Genomic DNA, 21,668 nt, shown 5'->3' with positions numbered 1-21,668 from the left:
TGTCTCTTGTCTGATGTGACTTTATTCTTTCAGCATTAAAAAATCTCCTTTGCTTGCCAGCTAAGTCTTTGAAACTATAACTCATAATATAGGCGAGCCTAGACATGAGGCTGGAAATGTACGAGGACATTCAGAGGGCCGTGCAACTAAAAAAAAAAAACTACCCTCCAGGCTTTCTGGGAATAAAAGGCTGCTGGAGTTTATCAGGACAGGAGCCAAAATGACAAGAAGTTCAGGAGTATTTTGGGGGGAAAAAATGCACTGATGGACAGATAATCAGCTAACCAACCTTCATTTGAAGTTTATAATTAAACCGTGTTGACTTCAGAATGTCTGATAACATAAAGGAAGTAAAAGACTGAACAAATACAGGATAGACTATGATAGAAAGATTTAACTAATTGTTCATTTTGTAAATCTTAAACTGAATTATCTAATCTAAGGGACATAATCTGCTCAGACTCTTGCTCTGTCCTGAAAAGTGTCATTGACATACTAGATCTGGTGCATTCTCTATAGCAACTGAGACACATTTCAGTTCAGTTCCTATGGGAACCAGCACAGAGAGGAGAAGAGGAAATGAAGGAGAGGTCCAACAACAAGAAGAAAAAAAACAAAAAAGATTGAAACAGGAAACAATAATGGCAGTTGGCAGCGCTGCTGGGAAAAGAAACAAAAGAAGAAAAATGACTAGTTAAAGATCTGGATGTGCAGCACAAAACACTGAAAATAAGTGGGAAAGCATCCAACTGGCAGCTGTAGAAACTGTCAAGAATAAGAGTCTGAGCATCTTCTGCTATTTCATTGTTGCAAACATACAGAGGAAAGACATAAATTAATACTAGTGCTAAAAAGAAGTGCTGGCAGCTGTAGGAGGAAGCCACTGAGGACCTGATGAAACCAGAGTTCACTAAAAGTATACACTAAGTACAGTAAATGCTGGATATATACATTTATGTAAACTAACTCATTATTCACACTTTAAAAAGACACATTTCTGTTCCTTTAATTATAACCATTATTGGGCCACCGCTGTGTTGGTCATGAGATTAGGAGAGTTTTGTGAGTAATTAGTGTGTTTGACAAATTTTAAAATTTACCTTAAACGTTCTGAAAGCGAAAGCGACAAGATGCACGAGATATTCATCAATAACTAAACTAAGATTAAACACATGCCGTTCCTCCAGCCCTCAGAAATTATGTAATCGGCTAAAATGTCTGAAAAGCTATTTGATGGAACGCAAAGAAAGAAACTTCAGATGTAGGAAGGTCCCAGCTAACTAATGCTTCTACGCTGTGTTTAAACACATCCATAATAAGAATAAACATTGTGAATGTTCTTGAAGAAACATTTGTAACAATTCTTTTTTCCACCAAAAAATGTTCAAAGATTTCCCAAAAATGTTGAAAATGTGGACATTAGAAATGTCACTGTGAAAATGTTTTTTCTCCATGTTTTCAAACCTTAAAACGGGTCAATTTTGACCCGCTGCAGGATGACATGAGGGTTAAAGAGCCTAATATGAACCTAAATGCTTTTCTACCAGTTTCAGTGAAACAAATCCAGTAACAAACATGTCTTTGTAAAGAATGTGCAGCAGGTTGATTCAGGAACACATTTAAAATCCGGTTTCTGAAGCCAACTGCTTCTCTTTATGTACAGTGTAGTTGTTGTGTTTGTCCAGCAGATGTCAGCATAACAGCAGCTATGAGGAGAGTTTGTTAAAGATGTGAATATTACAGAGCAAACGGTGAGCTTTGGACTGAGGCAGGGCTGCAGAGAACAGCATCACATATATTCATGCCAGCTGCAGTAAAGTCAAAATGTAGAAGCAAAGGAGATAAAAGCAGTAAAACCCCTCCCTACATAGTAGCAGCAGTGTGCGCCTTTTTGCCCTTACCTCGTCTCTCATTTCACTTAACATAATGTTAGCACTATTGGAAGTGTAACATTTACAAAAAACATTGTAAACGTGTCTCATTTTGATGAATTGTCATAGTTGAGCAGGTTTCAAGGATCTGTGATTAGATTTTGATAGTACACTGATACTATGAGCCAGTGGACTCTGATGTGATGATAGCACCACTTGTGATAATTGTGAAACGGTTGTCACTAAAGTAAGTTGTACGTACACGGGATTTACTCAACTGATGCAAAACCACTTGAATGGCCCTTTGCAATGTCTTTTTTAGGACTCAGGGAGGGACCATCAGGACCAACTGTCTGGACTGTTTGGATAGAACCAACGGCGTCCAAGCCTTTTTTGCTCTTGAGGTAGGAACCCAACTGTGTGTTTAATGCTTGTGTCTTCCTCTGTCAAAGTCTGTAGTCTGCAATACAGTCCCCTCTTCCCTCTTCCCTTAGATGCTGCCTAAGCAGTTGGATCAAATAAATTTGACAGAGAAGCCGCAGCTGGTGGCCCGGTTCCAGGAGGTTTTTAGAACCATGTGGTCTGCCAATGGTGATTCCATCAGTAAGATCTACGCAGGCACAGGTGCTCCGGATGTCAAGGCCAAGGTACACAGTGTGGACAGTAAACACACAGAAATGCACAAGTTCACAGTTATTCAGTCAAACAATTTATGCACATTGTAGTGCGTAGCTCGTCATCATAACTTTCTTTATTATCGGATTACTTAGATTTGGTCAGATTTCACTCAGTTTCAGCGCCAAAATACTGCTCCATGGGTTACATATGACATAGCGCTGGCATAGTGCAGCCTGTTGTAACAAACATGTGTAACTATTTTAGTATAAGCTAAGGCAAGATGTAATAAAATTATTAGATATCTAAATATTGCTCTCTTACATGAAATATTTCTGCAAATTCCGTTATTTTCATAAAACCTTCTTATATTTTAGAACACTAAGGCTCACAGAGGGTCAGAGTTTCTCACCAGTCTTGGCCTTTACATCCTACTAATATCTCAAAGAGGATCAGTCTATCATTGATCAGGCATGCTCGCAGTAGCCTCGTATATGAGGCCATGGACAGAAAAACATCAACACCCACTAATAAAAATGCCACAGAGCCTCCTACTGTACACTAAAGCCCAAAGCCCTGTGCTGAATGTTGACAGAATTGAAGGCTTAAATGGTTACTTTGATATTAAACCATAAATTGCATGTTTCAATAACAATATATTGACTGCTTATGCCTTGTGAATGCAGTGACACAGTCTGCATGACCAGTTGACCCTCTCCGTGTGTGTAGAACTGTGTGCTTCTGTTTCGTAACTCTTGTGTGCTATTTCTTTCAACTGTTCTCTGGACCTCTCTACCTGCGTGGTAAGTTATCGTGACAGTTGATGTTGTTTTTTTAGCTGTGGGTCTCTTTCTGGTGGTTGTTGATTTCAGTGTCTGCGGGTTCAATGGAAATGATATTGATGGAGGATGGGATACGTGGGATTTCTTTCTTCATTTATTTTTATTTAAATCCTATTTTTATTTTCCTTGGGGTATTCCTGTTATACGTACTGTCCTGAAGGCTCCATGGAGATCTCACTGCTGATCTACAAAAATATATTTGTAAAGAAAACCAAGGAAAAATCACAATTGCTTGATAACTGATTCCTTTCTTATTATAGTGTCAGGTATGATTGTTGCCTAAATTGTCAGACAGCTTCTGTTGTCTTTCTTTAAAAACTGAAGGAATCTGTCCAATTATTGCCATGTGGCTCAAATTAAACCACATCAATCACTGGAATTTTAAAGTTGCACCTTGTCAAGCAAATGTGATCTTTCTCTGTCAGTTCAAAAATCTGTATCCACTGGATCGCTCTGAAGTGTTTCTTCTTTGCTTCTCTTCCAGGGCTGGATTTTGGATTCAGGCTTTCTTTCACAATTCGGGTGGTTTTATCTATGTGTAGGTACGGGTCCGTATCTGTAGACACTACCTTTTTAATATTGTGTGTATATCTGTCTTTATTATTGGTGGGGAAGCTGAAAGATGGAGCTCGTTCTGTGACACGGACCATCCAAACCAACTTCTTCGACAGTTCTAAGCAGGAAGCTATGGACATCCTGAGGCTGGGCTCTACACTCAACAGTGATTTGGCGGACAAAGCTTGGGCTTTGCTCAGTACTTCCAGTCTTTATGGTAATTCATTAGAACATGTGCAAAGCACATATTATGATTTTAATTAATTAATAGTCTTTCCTTAAATATTCTTAGGAAAAATTTAACAAATGCCAGATTTACGCCATATTGCACATTACACTTTTTATATTTCTTAATAGTAATTTTGAGACTACTGCTTTGTTTTGGCTCCATCAGTGGAAATTGTTTGAATATTTTGATGAGTTTGGACATGTGTCTGTTGTCAGCCAGAAGCTACATTGCACAATAGAAGGGTTTGCCTGCTCTGTGTAAAGTGGGTAGCATAATCTCCATGAGTCAGCTCTCTGTCCCAGTTAGATTAATACTGACCGACTGCTCTGCTGGCATTGTCTGTTAAAGCACTGGTTAACTCTCCTTTCTCTCCCTTCTCTCCTCTCTGCTCTTGCACACAATCTTAGTTACTGAGCCTGTCTTACAATCAGGTACAGTAACTGACAGACTGCCACCAGTGGATGGATTTTGTCCTCCCCTGTCACATAGTCGTTCTGTCATTTGTGTTTGCTGCTCATTATTGTGCATTCATTTACAATCCAATGTTGGTAGTGGTTTAATCTGCTGTCTGTTGCAGATAATCAGGTTCCTGCAACAGTGATTAAAAGAGGATACTTTGAAAGGTTCATTTGCAGAAACAGTCATCTCCGTTGGGATTTCTGTTTTTTTTTTTTTTAAAAAAGGCAACACCAGTCAAACTGGTGTCAAGTTGTTCGGATTATATGTTGTCATTTTCTTACTCTTTCTAAATCTTAGTTTATTCATTTTAAAAATTGCCTTTTTTTCTGTAAAAACAATAACATTTTTATATCCACTAAAGTGGAAATTTACAGACAATAAGAAGCCAGGCTAAAAAAAAATTTGCATTATATAATATGTTATTTACACGATGCAAAAACTGTTGTGTCATTATTTATGCTGAATTTATCCTGTTATTAAAGAAAATAATCTAAGTTATTGTCTGTTGTCGTCACGGTCATGACAGCAGCTCGTCCGGATATGACGTCGTCCTGCAGCAATGCATTATGGGCTAGAGAGTAGCAGCTCGGCTAAGTTAGCCAAACAGCTAACTCCTCAGTGCGTCCCAGATGCTGTGGAGTGTAAATTACAGTGTTTCTTTATCTGACTCATAGTAACGATGAAGTTTATGAGCCGCAAACTCAAAGTCAACGATGGAAGAGACTTCTCGGAGGAGAAGTGTCGTCTGGAGTTTCTTTAAAATCACAGACTGTGAATCGGTCCAGTGTCTCCTCTGCAGCAGCTTCTTGCAGAAAAACATGAACGGCTCCACCACCTCGATGCTGAGACACCTGCGGGTCAAACATCCCACACTGGTCAGAAACGGACAAGTGTCTGAAACTACCACCAGCAGCGACATGCAGGACATGGACGTAGACGAAGAACAACAGTTCTGCTCCGGTACTGAAATCAGCTGAAGTTTTGTACTTAAGTTTTGGTTTGTAATAGCACCTTTTTTTGTTTTTGCTGATAGAGATTCTTCCCTGTTATTGCTAAGATGTAGAAGTGTTTTATCTTGATAGACAAGAGCGACATCTTCATATTCTGCTGCTGAGCAAAGTTAAACCTATAAACTGTTCACTTCCAAACACACAACAACAGAATGGAGATGGAAGTAGCTTAAAACTCCACATTTATACTTTATATATATATATATATATATATATATATATATATATACACACACACACACACACACACTGTTACACTAGTGTGTATTATTTATATGCTATAAAAAAAAATAGCCCACACTCCTAGCAAGCAATGGTGATAAAGTAAAATATCTACATAAATGATTAAGTACAACAGAAAAAGGTTTTATGAATTAGATAAGTCAAAAACAGCACAGACAAGCTCAGTGAAGCAGCATACATTCATTTGACAATATAATCAAAATTGATTGACCAAAACAGCAGAAAAGACAACAGATTTAACAAAAAAAAAACAAGAGATAACTATAAATCAAAATACAAAAATAGAATTAGAATCAGATGACTAAAAACACTGACAAATTTAGTCAACATAAAGGTACTTTAGAGGACACAATAAAACATGATTGATTATTTAGAAGAAAGGAGGAAAAGGGATGTCTTAGCTGATTTTTAGAAATGGCTACATTTGGGGCAAATGTAAGTTTTAAGAACAGCTCGTTCCTCAACTATAATGTTTGAACACAATTTCACTATGTCTGGTTTGAACTCTGGGCACCACTAATGGACCAGTCTCTGAGAGATCTGAGAAAACTTCCAGACTTATCCTCAGAAAACATGTGAAATATTTTGGGCCAAGACCAACCATAAACATACAGATAATAAATAGGGCATAATATTTTATGTGTCAGAATTTGAACCTGTGTCCACTTGTAAAGTCCAGGTTTGCAGCTTTGATTTGCATAAATGTAGGGTTTTGGGTTAAACCTGGTTTGTTGCAGTTTGTATAGTGAATACAGAACAGTGTAATTGTTCAGTTTTATGCTTTGATGAATAAAATGTTGCTGTTCAGGGTGTAACTAGAATGCCAAACACTTTTTCGTAAAGGTTTATTAAAACAGAGAATCTGTCACCCAGTTTTACAGCTTAATTTTTCCTATGAATCCCAAATTAATTGCTCACTATTTTGGTTGTAGATTATCTGTTTATTGTTTATCAGAAATTAGGCTTCAACTGCTTCTCTTTTTCTTTTAACATGACTATAAATTGATTTTGGACTGTTGATCAGACAAAGCAAACTAGTTGATGGTGTCACATTGGGCCCTGTGATGTTGGGATGGGTGTCTTTACTACATTCAGACATTGTACACTTTATGGCTTTTTTTTTAAAAAATCCTCATTTTGATATAAAATAATTCTTAGATGAAGCACTAATTATAATTTCGTTTTCTTGCTATTCAGTTGAAGTGGTGCTGGAGGACGGAGACTCTGACGTTACTGCCCCAGTAAATGAAGCTGACATGACTTCTGCTGATATCAATGGACTCCTGGACGTTTCACAAGATGGTCCAGCAGAGCAAATGACACGTTCAGAGGCGGATGATGATCGCCCTGTATTACGCACACAACACAAACGCAGTTTGATTTGGAGGTACTTTGAGCTCTTGGACAGCCTGAACGCTGCTCGCTGTCGCATATGCAAGAAGAAGTTACAGTATTCATACGGCGGCACCAGCAACCTGCGTCGACACTTGTCCAAGAGACACCCGAAGGTTTTCTCTGCACTAGTAGCCAACGGGCAGCAAACACCAACATTAAACCCATCACAGGATTCAAAGACTAATGGTGACACTGATGAGACCTTTAGGATGACAGAGCAGAGACGACTTCCTGGTAAGCCTTTATTGCTCCCAGCTGTTTGAATACATAAATGATTATTTTCAAAGGCATCGCTCTGAAAATACTCTCTGACAGTAACTATAGTCATGATGAATTCCTCACCTAGTTGTACCAGGCCCTGTATGTTTTGCACTGGTTCTATCAATATAACTTTTTAATTTACTTTGAATTGTAAGACAGATTTATGTCATTCTGGCTGCAGTTTCAGCGTTTAACGTGACCTTGTTTCTCTAAATAACCTGCACCTTCCTTCATTCATCAGTTGATTAGTCTTTTAACTAAGCACTGGGTTCATGTTCGCTGAACTGTAACACGAGTGTTTTATTGGCAGGTGCACTTCCCTCCATGTTATTGTGGTGATGCAGAAGTGCCACATCTTGGCAAACACAAATGACTTTGAAATTATTTGTTTATGCAACAATCCATCCAGAAAAAAACAGGATGAAGTAAGCTTTAAACCCTGCATTTATACTTAGAAAGTCAGGCCTTGATTCCCAGGTCCACAACAGTAACTATTCAAAACAAAATTTTTGATTTGTGATGTATTTGTTCTGTGAGTGAACACACAAAAATATCTAATTTCACTTCTTTTTCACATGTAGACCTCTTCACACCAGCACCACTACACCACACTTAGATTATTCAAACCTGTACCTCTATTAGCACTGAGAGTTTAGGCCATTCAGTGGCGAGAGGAGACCTCGTTGGTGGGCCGTGTGAATCTTTACATCTAAGTATGATGTTTGACTCTATGCTAACTGATTGAGTTCCACGTTGTGTTTGCATGGGAGGGAAGTGAGTCTAGAAATGAGAAGAAGGAGAATATGACAATATTATCCGCACTGACTATTAATTAGCTTATCCACATACTGTACAATTGATTAGGGAGTACTCATTAATCTACAGCAGGCATCACTAAAGATTTACTGTATAAACAGACAAAAAATTCCCAATGTGAATCAGCTCGTTATCTGTGTGAACAGTCAACAGAGTCTACTTTATAATGACATTCAGGGTTACAGATTTGTGGAGCATACATGTCATTCAGAAGTGTAATTTAACTTTCACTATCAATCTCAAACTGGAGGATTGTGAGTTCAGAGAAAACAGGAGAGATACATTATGTATTCCATAATATTTAATGAGGTTTCGGTAAAACTGGAAGTGAAAGTACAGGTATGAAAAGTTGTTAAATCAAACACCAAATTAATCACCCATCATCTTTATTATAGCTAAATGTTCAACTAATCAGCACAGTGATAAATCAACAAGTATTTGTTCTTAGAAATGCTGTTTCTGTGTTCTGACTTGACTGTAAATTGATTTTGGGTGTTGATCAGACATTAGTTGATGGCGTCACATTGGACTCTAGGCCGCTTTTAAAATATTTTTGACACTATTAGTTATTTTGCAAATTCCACGTATTAATGATGAATTGTTAATCGAAGGCTTATTCTAACTTTGTCTCTTGTTATTCAGTGGAAACGGCACTGGAGAACGGAGACTCTGACGTTACTGCCCCAGTTAATGAAACTGACATGACTTCTGCTGATATCAATGGACTCCTGGATGTTTCACAAGATGGTCCAGCAGAGCAAATGACACGTTCAGAGGCGGATGATAATCGCTCTGTCGGACACACACCACACAAACGCAGCTTAATTTGGAGGTACTTTGAGCATTTGGACAGCCTAAATGCTGCTCGCTGCCGCATTTGCATGAAGAAGTTACAGTATTCGTACGGCAGCACCAGCAACCTGCGTCGACACTTGTTAAAGAGACACCCGAAGGTTTTCTCTGCACTCGTAGCCAACGGACAGCAAACACCAACATTAAACCCATCACAGGACGCAAAGACTAACGGTGACACTGATGAGACCTTTAGGATGACAGAGCAGAGACGACTTCCTGGTAAGCTTTTATCGCTCACTAATGTTTGACAACGTAAATGATTTTTCAGGAAATACCATGTTTGTTTGACATGTTTCATCCGATTTGATTTAAGCATATAATTCTTCTCCATGTTCAAAATAATTAAACTAAGCATGTGGCCTTCTGTTTCTTCCAGGTGCATTGAAGGTTTCAGGAGCCTCTGAAGGTGAAAGGCGAGTGTTCAGGAGGGAGAGGGAGCTGATAGAAGCTCTGAGGAGGGCGCAGAAGGAGGAGGCTCGAGCTCTGGAGCATCAGAGGGAGCTGCTGGAGAGGCTGCGTGCAGCTGATGCCAGAGAGGCAGCTGCAGAAAGGGAGAAAATAGAGTCTCTGAGGAAAGCACAGCAGGAGGAAGCCAACGAGTTAAGTAGACAGAGAGAGGAGCTGCAGAAGGAAAAGGCAGAGCTGCATAAGAAATGGGAAGAGCTTCAACAGGAAAGAGAAGGACTTCTGTTGCTTTCCAGAGGACAATAAGCACACTGATTGAAGCTGGAGACAGACTCTGTTATCGCTGATCTTAGCTATTCTTTAAATGCTTTGGGACCAAATTAATACACAGAATGATGTGAAGATGTGAAGTTCTCTGCTAATAAAGTATATTTTGCAAATAATCAGTGTATTATCCATTTATTTTCTGTTACAGCTGATGTTCTGACATCACTCTGATACCAAATGTATAAAAATTTGATCTCTTCCCACCAGCTCACCTTGCATTCACTCAACTCATAAACACCGAAGGCTTCCATATAGTCACAGGTTTAAACATGTAAATACCTTTTTTGTTAATCTAGTTGTGGCTTCAAATAGTCAGTCAGTCCGTCATGCCTTTCCTTACTCATTTTCCAACTATGATGTACCTTTTGAAACTGTTATAATTATCATATGCTGAGAGTTGAACTTTGGATGTTTCTGAACATTTAATAAGAGCAACAAAAAACATTTTAAGGTTATCATAGTTAAATTACTTGCCATTTTTTGTTGTAACAGCAAGTATGAGAAAGGCGTGGTTAAGAAGGATTATTATAAAGTGTAATTCAATGTATATTTAAGAAGTCAGTTGTAATTTTGTTAAAATGTTTTTATACTCCCTCTAGTGGATTGTGAGGTAATTTATCCTGTGGCATCTCTGAAGGTAACCAGCTTTATTGTTTAATGTTCAGGAGAATATTTTGATGAAAATTAGATTTTTTTTTTTCCACATTGTTCTTTATTGAATCAATACATCATGAACACTTTCGGCCTTCAGGAACGTATTTAAGGAGTGAATACTTTAGAATACAACATTTGCTTAACTTCTGTGTTTTGGGGTATAGAAATTGCAAATACTACAAAAACACAGAAGTTCACATCTAATTTACTGAGAAGAACAAGTAAAACCAAACTTAAACTAAACTTGCAATCCTTGTTCTGTGCAAAACTGTTTCCAGAGTTCATCTGAAGACAATATGATTATTAGTAAGTATGTGGTCTTTGTGGCGTACAGGTTGTGTTTTGTAGACAGTATATCCTTGTTGAGTTTGTAGTAACAAAGAGAGACGAAGTTTTGATACCTTAATGTGACTCAGATTGTTGTAGTCTCAAGTTCGGGTAAATTGTGGAGCATAAAAGAGACTATTGATACAGAAATACCCTCCAGCAAATCCCTTCCAATGTGTGTGCCTGATGCATATTTCTCTGTCAGATCAGTTTGATGTTTTTGGCACAACCCACTGGAAATAACATTCTAAGTCATTGCAGCATTTGCCATCTGTAATCACAAAGAAACCCCCCCCCCCCACAGATTTCTATCAGTGGCACAGAAACCACATCCTGACACTGATAAATGAGGACACGCTGACATCACTGCACACTCTGATGGTCCTGCATAACTGTTGTATGTTGCACCTGCTCACTGCAAATTCTGCTGTTGAGACTCATTGATCTGTTTTGTCAGCTTATGAAGTGGTAGAATATATAACTGATTAAACTGGAAGCATCTGCACAGATCTTCTGGCATCTTCTCTCAGGACATGGGGAAGAAGCCTTATCTTACCTCACAAGTCATTTTGATCAATGCAAACTTGACACATGCATAAGATTAGCTTTAGTTTCTGTTTTTGGTGTTGATCTCACTTTAGTTGCAACTTAAATTCTAGATTACACATTTAGAAATGATCTTAGGTCTTTAAAATGGTTTAATTATCTTCAAACTGATGGAGCTAAGACAAAAGTTACAACTTTACAATAACATTATTCGCAATATTGAAATTACCTGTCAGCAGGTATACTTAAGTTACAGTGAGAAGGAATTGATCTTGCAAGTTCATATATTATAAAAAAGGAAAAATACATTTTTCAGACTAATGTAGAACTCACCATATGACTCATAAAAATAAAATGTTTGTTTATGTCTATAAAAAAAGACAGGTTTATTTTGGACTGTCAAAATGTTACACTGACACACCCCAAAACCACTTCTTTTGATTCCCTCCCATCAATAAAATTATTTCGGTGCAATTTCTAGATGACAGAAAAGTGAAAGAACATGTATTACTGGCACACAACAAATATCATCAGACGGAGACCAGTTGGATGCATAAACTTTCCGTTCACATCCTACCTCCACTATCAAACACAGGCTGATATCGCTAAAGCGGCCTACACTTATTTGTCCCCCTAAGGTATCCGTAAGACAAGAAGGCCACGTGCGCATGCGTATTAACAGATTAATCCCAGAATTTGATTTTTCAGGCAGAGCATAAACGCGGTTCTTTGTCATCAATTTACGCCAACAACCACAAATTTAATGACGTAGGAAGTTTATGTTGTGAATTTATAATGTTACTGACAAAATTAGAAGTTTAATCTGAGTGTATACACATTATCCTCCGTTGAAGCTCTGCCTGACAGACTAAATCCAGGACTCTCTTCTACCCCGGATCCCAGCTCCTCCTGAGTCCTGTTCCGGTGGCGGAAGATGGCTGACAGCGGATCCGTGGCAGCTAGAAGATGCGACTCCGGCTCCTTGTCCTCTGTCAGTATGGAGACCATCTCTGCACTGACGGAGCTGGAGGACCTGGAGAGAGTTTACCAGCAGCTCTGCGCCGAGGAGGTTCGTACCGGCAGCCGGTAACGGCGGTTTGTCCGCTCGTGCAGTCGCTGTTTTCCACGTAAACTTCCGCGATGCTGCTGCGTCAAAACAGAGCAAACAGACGTCCACTGTAATAAGTTAAGGATAAATTAACATAAAACAGACAGAATGAAGAGTTACCTGTAATACCACTTTAATCAGAATGATTTGGGATTTAAATCATGTTACATATAAATACTCTTTTTGTGCTATTTTTAGTGAGGAGACATTTGACCAAGCAAACATCCAAATGTCTTAAATCATTTCATTTATGTTGGTCAATTTATTTTGTCCCACTCTGAAATATAAATTAATTAAATCCATATTCACAATGTAATGTTGGAATTAACTGATACACTCGTTTGTTTCAAGAGTTTGTCACTTTATTAGTCATTAAAAACCATTTAACACAACAGTGTTGAGGAAATTGTTGAGACAACATTTAAGATTTTTAAAAAATAAATTCCAATTAGTATTTCGCTTAAAACATATTTTCTTGCATATTTTGTACTTCAGATTTACCAAAACCTATGCACCAGCTTTTGTTTGTGATTTAGAAAGTTTAGTTTAAAAAAACATAGCTGCAAATTAATGGATACATAAACAATGGGATGATTACTGGATGTACATAAATTATTATGCATTTTTTCGCATTACTTATTATTGTTATTACTACCCTTAATATTTACAATAATAATAGCACCAAGACCAGGAATAATATCATTAATAACAATAACAATAATAATAATTATTGTTCTTATAATAACTTATCCCCATGTCATGTATTATTCCCTTAAAATTATTTTGAAAAACATTGCATCCACCTTCCCACTTGAAAGTGTTACTCAGGCCTAACAATGTCTGTAATGGTCCTGTTTATCAGAGTCAGACTGAGGTTTAATGGCCAAGTATGTACAACACATACAAGCAATTTGGTCTCGACTGTTGTTGTTAACCCTAGGAATATGGAAAGAGAATAATAAAAATAAACTATAGAGACAAAAACAGTGAAATAAAAGTAGTAATACAAATTAATGTAACACAATATATACATATATTTACAAGCTAGAAAGTAATATATAAACACAGTAGTGTAAAATGGTAATTGCTACATGATGGTACAGTGATACTGATGCTGTTTATACAGTAAACGTATCACATCACTCTACAATGTGTGAAACTATTTTTGTGTCATGCATCACTACCTTCTTATCAGACAGCTACATGCAAGTATGATTACTATATTCATATGGTATCTTTCAGATTAGTTCTACAGCTGTATGTTTTGATTTAAAAAAGCAAGGTAAAGTGTGGAATTTACTGTATTAAAATCAAAATAAAATGCATTTTCTCTGTCATTGCAGACAGAAGTGGAAGCTGAGCTGGACAGACTGGTGGGGCAGGAGGGCAGCATTCACACAAAGATGCTGGCGCTGCAGAGGATGGGGTACAGTTTGCACATATTAGTATGGTTTCACAATCAGCTGTAACATGTTAAAGTAATAGTCGATGCTCAACAATGGGCTCTTTTTGCTCCACAGACCCAATCTACAGTTGATTGGAGGAGATGCCAGTCAGCTGTCGGGTATGATCAAGTTCACCTGCAGCCTGGCTGAAAACGTCAGCCGCAAAGTCAGACAGCTCGACCTGGCAAAGGTACGGACACACAATAATTACCTTTATCACTGCTGCAAGATAAGTTTTGCACTGTCATACTGTGATTAATCCACATAAACTCACTTGTTTACTGTTTGTGGGTTCATATAAATATTGATAACATACATCCTGAGACTTTTATAACTTCAGCATGTCCTCTTTGAAAAGCAAATAGTTTTCCTTTGTTGCACAGAGTGTGTAGTGAAGGTTTTGATTTAATTCTCATGCTTTGATTTCTGATTATATGTCTCGTTTTCTTTCTTGCAGACAAGGCTGTATAACGTCATCCAGCGTACCGATGACATCCTCGATCTGAAGTTCTGCACTGATGGTGTGCAAACGGCTCTGCGCAATGAAGATTATGAACAGGCTGCTGCTCACATCCATCGATATCTTTCTCTGGACCAGTCGGTGATTGAGCTGAGCAGGCAGGGAGAAGAAAGTAAGACGTACTAAAATATCTAGTGTTTTATGTTGACCTACAGAAATGAGTGAATTCAGCAAACAGAAAAAGCTTTTTGTACAAGTATTGTGCAGTTGTTAATGCTTTTTCACTGTAAGTAAGCAGAATATGGCAGCTAAAGAACTGCAGGTGTTTTGCTGTCACGAGACAGACTCTGTAACATCACTAATGTGTCCGTACAGGCAGCACTGTGGATGCCAGTCTGGTCATGCTGCAGGAGGCAGAGCAGAAACTTAAGGTCATCGTTGCCGAGAAGCTCGATGAAGCTGTAGCAGCGGGCGACCTCGCGCAGGTGGACAGGTTTTTCAAGATCTTCCCTCTGCTGGGCCTCCACCAGCAGGGTCTCGCCCGCTTCGGTCATTATCTCTGCAGTCAGGTCAGTAGCAGAAGAAGTGTTGGAAAAGGAAGAGCTGTTTGTGAGAGGGTTGCCAGTTGTAATTGTCTGAGATTGCAGCTGAAAATTGATGATTTTGACTGTTTTTTGGGGGAGTTTTTTTGCTTGTATGTCTGGTTTTCACACCATATTGTTCACCCAACCCTTATTTAAATGATTTTCAAATAAGTTTTTGACAAATCACTTGAATTAAAATGATCTGTATGCCTCAGTTGGATCCAGGAATCTTTACACACTTAACAGTAAAATATGAGATTTAGAGAATAGTGCATCCTCAATTGAGTTACGCATTTTCATATTTTCTCATGTAAAACATCTTTTTAGAGTTTAAAATACATAACTTCCATCAGACTTGTCATTTTAGTTCATTCTCAACAATCTTTGACTTTTAGTGACACATGTTACAGTAAGTCATTTTGATTCTGGTCGCATCTTATCGTTAATTTTTTGCCTCTAAATCTTTCATGCTCATTCACACAGCTTGCCTCCAAGGCTGAGGAGAACCTGCTTTTAGCGACAGGAGGAGATCTGGGCGAGAAGAGGGCTCTGCTGATTTTTGCAGACACTCTGACGCTGCTGCTCGAAGGTGAGAAATCAATCTGTGTGAGCGCCCATTCTCCTTTACATATTACTAAACTCTGCTAATGTGCCAGTGTGTGTTTGCAGGTATCGCTCGTGTTGTTGAGACTCATCAGCCGATAGTAGAGACGTATTACGGTCCAGGCCATCTGTACACGCTCATCACTCACCTGCAGCAGGAGTGTGACCGTCAGGCCCAGAAAATTGTCGACAAGTTCATCCAGCAGAGAGGATACCACAACAAGGTGTTTGTTGCATCTGAGCTGCATCGGATGTTTGTTTTCTCTGCATTTCTGTTCCTGCTGTGACCTCGAATCTGTCTTTTAGTTTCAAATTGTCCAGAGCAGCATGATGAAAAGTGTCCCAGGAGAGCGGATTGAGCCGAGGTGTGTGTGTTTTTCTGAGCAACACGCTGCATTTCCTGTTCTGTTTGTGTCTGTGGTGTTTACGTGTACGCCTGTCTTCACACAAACAGGGAGCTGGACCCTGTTCTGACAGAAGTTACACTGATGAATGCGAGGGCGGAGCTCTACCTGCGCTTTTTGCGTCGCCGCATGATGGCCGACTTTGAAGTTGGAGATGTTCAGAGCATCACACAAGGTGGTTTTATATGAATGTCTTATTTTATATTCAAAGAAGCCAGATTTAGATATGGGATTGATTAAAATGTGTTTTTCTTCTTACATTTTTGAACTTCCAGAGCATCAGCAGAATGTAGAGAAGCTCCTGAAACACTGTTTGCTGAGCCGGACGATGCAGGAGCTGATTGGCTACTATATTCCAATGGAGGAATACTACATGAGGGAGTCCGTCAACAAGGTTGGCAAACTCCACCCAGAGTGAAAATCAAGTGTTCTGTCTTGTTGGGATGTCCACATGGTATTTTTCCTCAATACAGAACTTTCATAAAGGAGCTTTTAGGGGTTTAATCAGTGACCGCAGATAAACTTTAAAGGGAAATTTCATTGATTGTACATATCTATATCTGTTCAGGAGTGGGTTTTACTAAGGTTCATGTGAAATGTTGTACAAAATCATTTACAGCTCCTGCACAGGGAGCTGTTTAAATTGTGCTGTCACTTTATTTAGTGAAACATTTTGTCTCTCGAGGCTACAAGGTTGAAAATAGAATTAACTCTAGGGGTTTAGATAGAGGTGAACTCACCAAACCTGTAGGTAATGTAGGCACCGGGTTTTAAAAATGAAAAACAATACGTGGAAAAAAGACAAAAATGTCAATATCTGTGCATGCGGTTGGTCAAATGCAAAGTCTGACAACACATGAAAGTACTATATATGTCACTGTAATGTAAAAACTCCAGGTGTTAAATGTTTAAGAAAGCTAAGATATTATTGTGTTGGGATGCTTAACGATTTAATATGCCCCCAGGCTGTTACTATGGATACATATGAGAAGGGCCAGCTAACCAGCAGCATGGTGGATGACTGTTTCTACATTGTGAAGAAGTGCATCAGTAGAGCTTTATCAAGCTCCAGCATCGACTGCCTCTGCGCCATGATCAACCACGCTAACTCCGTACTGGAGTCAGACTTCAGGTGCTTTCTCTCCCCGGCTCATATATTTTCAGTATTATTTTTTTTAAAAATCATTATTTCACATCTAATGCCTTCCTGTCTTTGTCTCTTTTCACCTGTCAGGGAGGTTTTGTATAATAAGCTGCGGCAGGGCTTCCCGGCTACGACGCTTCAGGACATCCAGCGTGGCGTCAGCAGTGCGGTCAGTCTGATGCAGAGCAGCTTACAGCAGGGCAAGTTCAACACGCTGGGCATCGAGAGCACTGAAAACGCCAAGGCTGCATTTCTGGTGAGATTAATAGACAAACACACATCCCAGCCTCACTCTCAGACAGTATCTTTGAAATTATTGACCTGACCCTTTGATCTCCAAGCAGGTTTTTGACATTTTTTGCTCCTGCCAGATATATAATCACTGTGGGAGTCCAAAGTCCTGCTCCTCTGTGGAAACCGCACAACCACGGCTAGAAGTAGAGGAACTCAGAAATGGCTTTTGTACGGAACAAAAAAGATATGTCAGAAATCACAAAAACCAGCAAAATGAATGTCAAATTTCTTTCATCACTTGTTTTACAAAAATATAAAAAATCTGTACTCAGCATGTCCAACATTTTTCCAAAGCTCTCAGGTGTTACTAATACTGGAAAGAAATGGTGGATGTGCATTCTATTTATATCTCATTTACATTATTAATTTGTTTTTTGCTTGCCCCAGAAATGCTCTATGTAATCACAGCTGGCAGTTCAGTCGAAGAGTTGAAAGCCATAAAGGGAGGAGTCCAACATTTTTTGTCTATTACAGAATCTAGTTAGTGCAGAGGGTTTATTTTGGGAGATTTTTAAATGGCACACGAAGAATAAGTGATTTTGAAGGAACATATTAATTTTATGGTTAATTTTCTGTAGCAAAGCTCAAAATCCAATGATTTTCTTTGTTTTTACTGTTTTTAGCCCTGATAAATGGTGTGTTTTTTGGTGATTTTGTAAAGATAACATGACTTTTAAGGCTGCTGGTGGGTTTGTAGGTTGAGAGGGTTTAAATGCATTAATAAGCTCCTAGAATCTAAGAGAGATGAGTTGCATTTTAGTTTTAAAATGGCTTTTTGCTAAAAGAGTCACTAGTTCAACATTTCTCCTGTAGTGGAAACACTAAAGGTTTATAGCTACTAGTTGAACTGTAGAAGTCCAAATACTTTGTTTTGGAGGATTATATTTTTAGGTAAGACAGACTAGGACTAAATCATACTGAACAATTGTGAGTGTAGGAGTCTTTCATTCTCACAGTTTTTTTTTTTTTTTTACCTCAGGTGACTCTGAATAATGTTGAGGTGTGCAGTGAGAATATCACAACTTTAAAGAGGAACCTAGAGGTGAGTTTCACATTTCTGCTGGAGCTCTTTCTCTCTCTCTAATTATAAACGCGTTATTTGTAGTTTGCTCCACTGCTTGAAAACAGATTTTTATTTTTTATTTTCCTGTGGCAGAATGATTGTTCCAAGTTGTTCAGTCAAGGGGTTGGTTCTGGTGAACAAGCCAAGATTGAAAGCTGTTTGTCCGACCTCGTCAGCACATCTGCAAAGTTCAAGGATCTCTTACAGGTTGGACACACATGCAAACTGATTTTTGGTTGTCAGCTGATAGTTGGATATTTGTGGGTTTAGAATATGAGCCTCAGAATAGGGAGCCATTGTTAGCACAACATACCAGTGGAGTAGAATTTCTTATTTATTTGAAGCACAAACCAGTTTTAATAAGTTTCTCTAATATACCTGTGTTTTAAGGTGGCACTTCTAGCTGCTGTGTAGGTAGAGAAAAAGAAAATCAAACCGTTCTGATTTAGATTTTTTAGCATGGTTGTCCTGAGACAGATTGTTTCTTGCCATCCATTGGCTTCTATGACCAACAGTATCCACTCAGTACAATTTTAATTTCACAGGAGGGTCTGACTGAGTTAAACACAACAGCCATTAAGCCTCAGGTGAAACCCTGGATCAGCAGCTTCCTGTCCATCTCGCATAACATTGAAGAGGTAAAGGCCTCACATTTCTGCAAAGATGCTAATCGGAGGTCATGAAGCATGTTGCTGTAACTGTTGCCGTTCTTCACAGGAGGAGTTTAATGACTATGAAGCTAACGACCCCTGGGTGCAGCAGCTCATCGTTAACTTGGAGCAGCTCATGGCAGAGTTCAAGGTATTTGCACCATTGCTGATTAAATGCACTCTTCCTTTCTATTTTGACCTTTTCCTGTTTTGTAATCTTTACTCCTCTGCCTCACCAGACAGCCCTCTCTCCTGTTATCTACGACACACTGACCAGTCTGATGACCAGTTTGATATCTATTGAAATGGAGAAGACGGTCCTGAAATGCTCATTCAGCAGGGTGAGGAGCTGAGCTCAGCCACAAGGTGGCAGCGAACCCCCACTGCATCACATCACTGACACACATGAAGAAAAGCCTCAAGCAGTGATTTATTAATGAAGGCCTGCAGGAGAGGATGACTCCCTCTGGCCTGTTAGCATTTTCCTCCTTTGAGCAGCGTTTTCATGCTGATTACGGAACATACAGTCCTGAGACACAAACACTAGAAGAAAATATAACTGAATACATAATATATGCACAGGTGTGTTGTTTTTGACCATCCTGATCCCTTTGTTGTAGCTTGGCGGGCTGCAGTTTGATAAGGAGCTCCGGTCTCTCGTGGCGTATCTCACCACTGTGACCACCTGGACCATCAGGGATAAGTTTGCTCGTCTCACACAGATGGCCACCATCCTCAACCTGGAACGGGTAATTCACATAGTTCTACACACAGAACACACATCTTTGAACAGTTTACTATCATATTTATGGGGCTTTCCACCAGTGGTGCATTGCAACTACGTCTCTGGAGGTGTCATGGGCCTATCAGCGAAACACTGAGGAAGGAGGGCGCCCACTGTCTCGTGTGCAAGAAGGAATATCAACATCTAGTCCTACACAACAGACCATACATTTATTGCAGTGTTTGTGCTCAAGTACAATTTTGACATATTTGTATTGAGGTTTCTTATATAACAATATTTCCATAACATGCTACTTCAGTTGGAAATATTTTACTTTTTACTGCACTATATCTATATCTGTCTATCTAATGGTCCCACAACACGAGCAAACATTACCTACAAGTTCCCATCATGTTTTTTTTATTCTAATGTACAATGAATGCTGTCAAACAATATTTCCACAAGGTTAAAGGTTATAAAACATAATTTTTAACTGCAGCATTCAGAAGATGTTTTCAGGATGTTGCCATTATGAGGCCACAGATTGTGTTAGAACTTTTTCAAACCAACTTTTCAAGATGATAAAATACTTCTGCAGTGTGACATGTTAAAGACAGAGGATGTTTGGGGGTTTTAACAGATGACGTTATAGGACGTTCCTCTATAAAACATGCCCACGGTGTTACTTCATAAGGTTTAGTTATGTACAAAAGAAGGATATTGCCAATGCAACATTTAGAGAACATTTTAAGACATGATGATGATCTATCAGTGTCATCATCAAATATTTTTAGTTTCTTTAGAAATACTAATTCTGTCTTTAAGAGGAACAGTCTGAAAACTAAATGACAGCTTCATTCTGACCTTTGCGACATTTTCTGAGAATATTTTCAGAACAAAAATATTCAAGTTGGGTAGCTGCTTTAATGAAACTGACATCAGTCCGACCAAACACAGCAATTAAAAGTGGCCGACTGACTAAAAGTGCCTAAATAAATGAACACTAACTACACATTAGACACTTAGCCTGTTACCTATTTGTCCTGCAGGTAACTGAGATCTTGGACTACTGGGGTCCTAATTCGGGTCCCTTGACGTGGCGGCTGACCCCTGCAGAGGTACGTCAGGTTCTAGCGCTGCGAATCGACTTCAGAAGTGAAGACATCAAGAGATTACGACTGTAACTTCTAGACCCGGTGCGTTGGTAATCAGTAACTGTACCCACCTTGAGATGTTTCCCACCAACAAACTCAATCCAGACTTCATCCATGTTTCTGGTGAATAGATGTGGGCAGGACACAGACAAAGATGCTGTTTGCCATTCCAGGAAGATGTCAAACTCTATCAGCGGAGCATTTAGGGACTTGGGTTTTGTGGTTTTTCATGTTAATTAACTGTAAACTGTGAGAATATGAAATGTTTAATTAAAAGTGTAAGTCTGTAATTGCATTGCCGCGGGGGTTCCAGCCTTTTTACCTGTAACTGGCTGCGAGAAACGAGGACACACTGGGACTGAGGAGTGGAGCTCTGTGGCTGTCAGTGAAACAGAGCAGTAATGAACATCGTACCCATTAAACAGACAGAAGCAGGTCAGACAGCTGATCCAGCCTAGTCATTCAATATATGAATAGCTCCTTGTCTGTGATGATGGAACACTTTTAACCTAATAAATTGAGAGCTGCTGTGCGACGCCTCTGATCCCTGCCATCCACCACATTTCACCAAGTGCTGCCCTATTGCCGTGCTAGACCTGCTTCCAATCTTTTATACGTATTTCTG

At 39.0% G+C, this 21,668-nt stretch overlaps 2 protein-coding genes across 3 annotated transcripts; both read left to right on the top strand.

The window, feature by feature from the left end:
* Window positions 1–5,124: 5,124 nt before the first annotated feature.
* Window positions 5,125–9,999, top strand: LOC110959154 (uncharacterized). Of its 2 annotated transcripts, XM_022205919.2 has the most exons (4): window positions 5,127–5,531; window positions 7,022–7,453; window positions 8,939–9,370; window positions 9,528–9,999. In XM_022205919.2, exons 1-4 carry the CDS (start codon window positions 5,285–5,287, stop codon window positions 9,860–9,862), a joined length of 1,446 nt encoding a protein of 481 aa, XP_022061611.1. In that variant the 5' UTR covers window positions 5,127–5,284; the 3' UTR covers window positions 9,863–9,999. The 2 variants fall into 2 exon arrangements, with proteins under 2 accessions (XP_022061612.1, XP_022061611.1); XM_022205920.2 differs by lacking the exon at window positions 8,939–9,370 and having other exon boundaries at window positions 5,125–5,531.
* A 1,931-nt stretch (window positions 10,000–11,930) lies between these two features.
* Window positions 11,931–21,575, top strand: cog4 (component of oligomeric golgi complex 4). Its single transcript, XM_022205917.2, has 19 exons — window positions 11,931–12,479; window positions 13,862–13,944; window positions 14,039–14,153; window positions 14,421–14,595; window positions 14,799–14,992; window positions 15,491–15,596; window positions 15,677–15,834; window positions 15,917–15,975; window positions 16,065–16,189; window positions 16,290–16,408; window positions 16,980–17,146; window positions 17,249–17,414; window positions 18,432–18,494; window positions 18,609–18,722; window positions 19,061–19,153; window positions 19,233–19,316; window positions 19,405–19,506; window positions 19,786–19,914; window positions 20,939–21,575. Exons 1-19 carry the CDS (start codon window positions 12,345–12,347, stop codon window positions 21,071–21,073), a joined length of 2,322 nt encoding a protein of 773 aa, XP_022061609.1. The 5' UTR covers window positions 11,931–12,344; the 3' UTR covers window positions 21,074–21,575.
* The last annotated feature ends 93 nt before the right edge of the window (window positions 21,576–21,668 follow it).

The sequence above is a fragment of the Acanthochromis polyacanthus genome, chromosome 2, assembly GCF_021347895.1.
Source record: "Acanthochromis polyacanthus isolate Apoly-LR-REF ecotype Palm Island chromosome 2, KAUST_Apoly_ChrSc, whole genome shotgun sequence".
NCBI lineage: Eukaryota > Metazoa > Chordata > Actinopteri > Pomacentridae > Acanthochromis > Acanthochromis polyacanthus.
The sequence above is the reverse complement of the archived record's forward strand: the minus strand, read 5'-3'. Positions and strand labels throughout refer to the sequence as shown.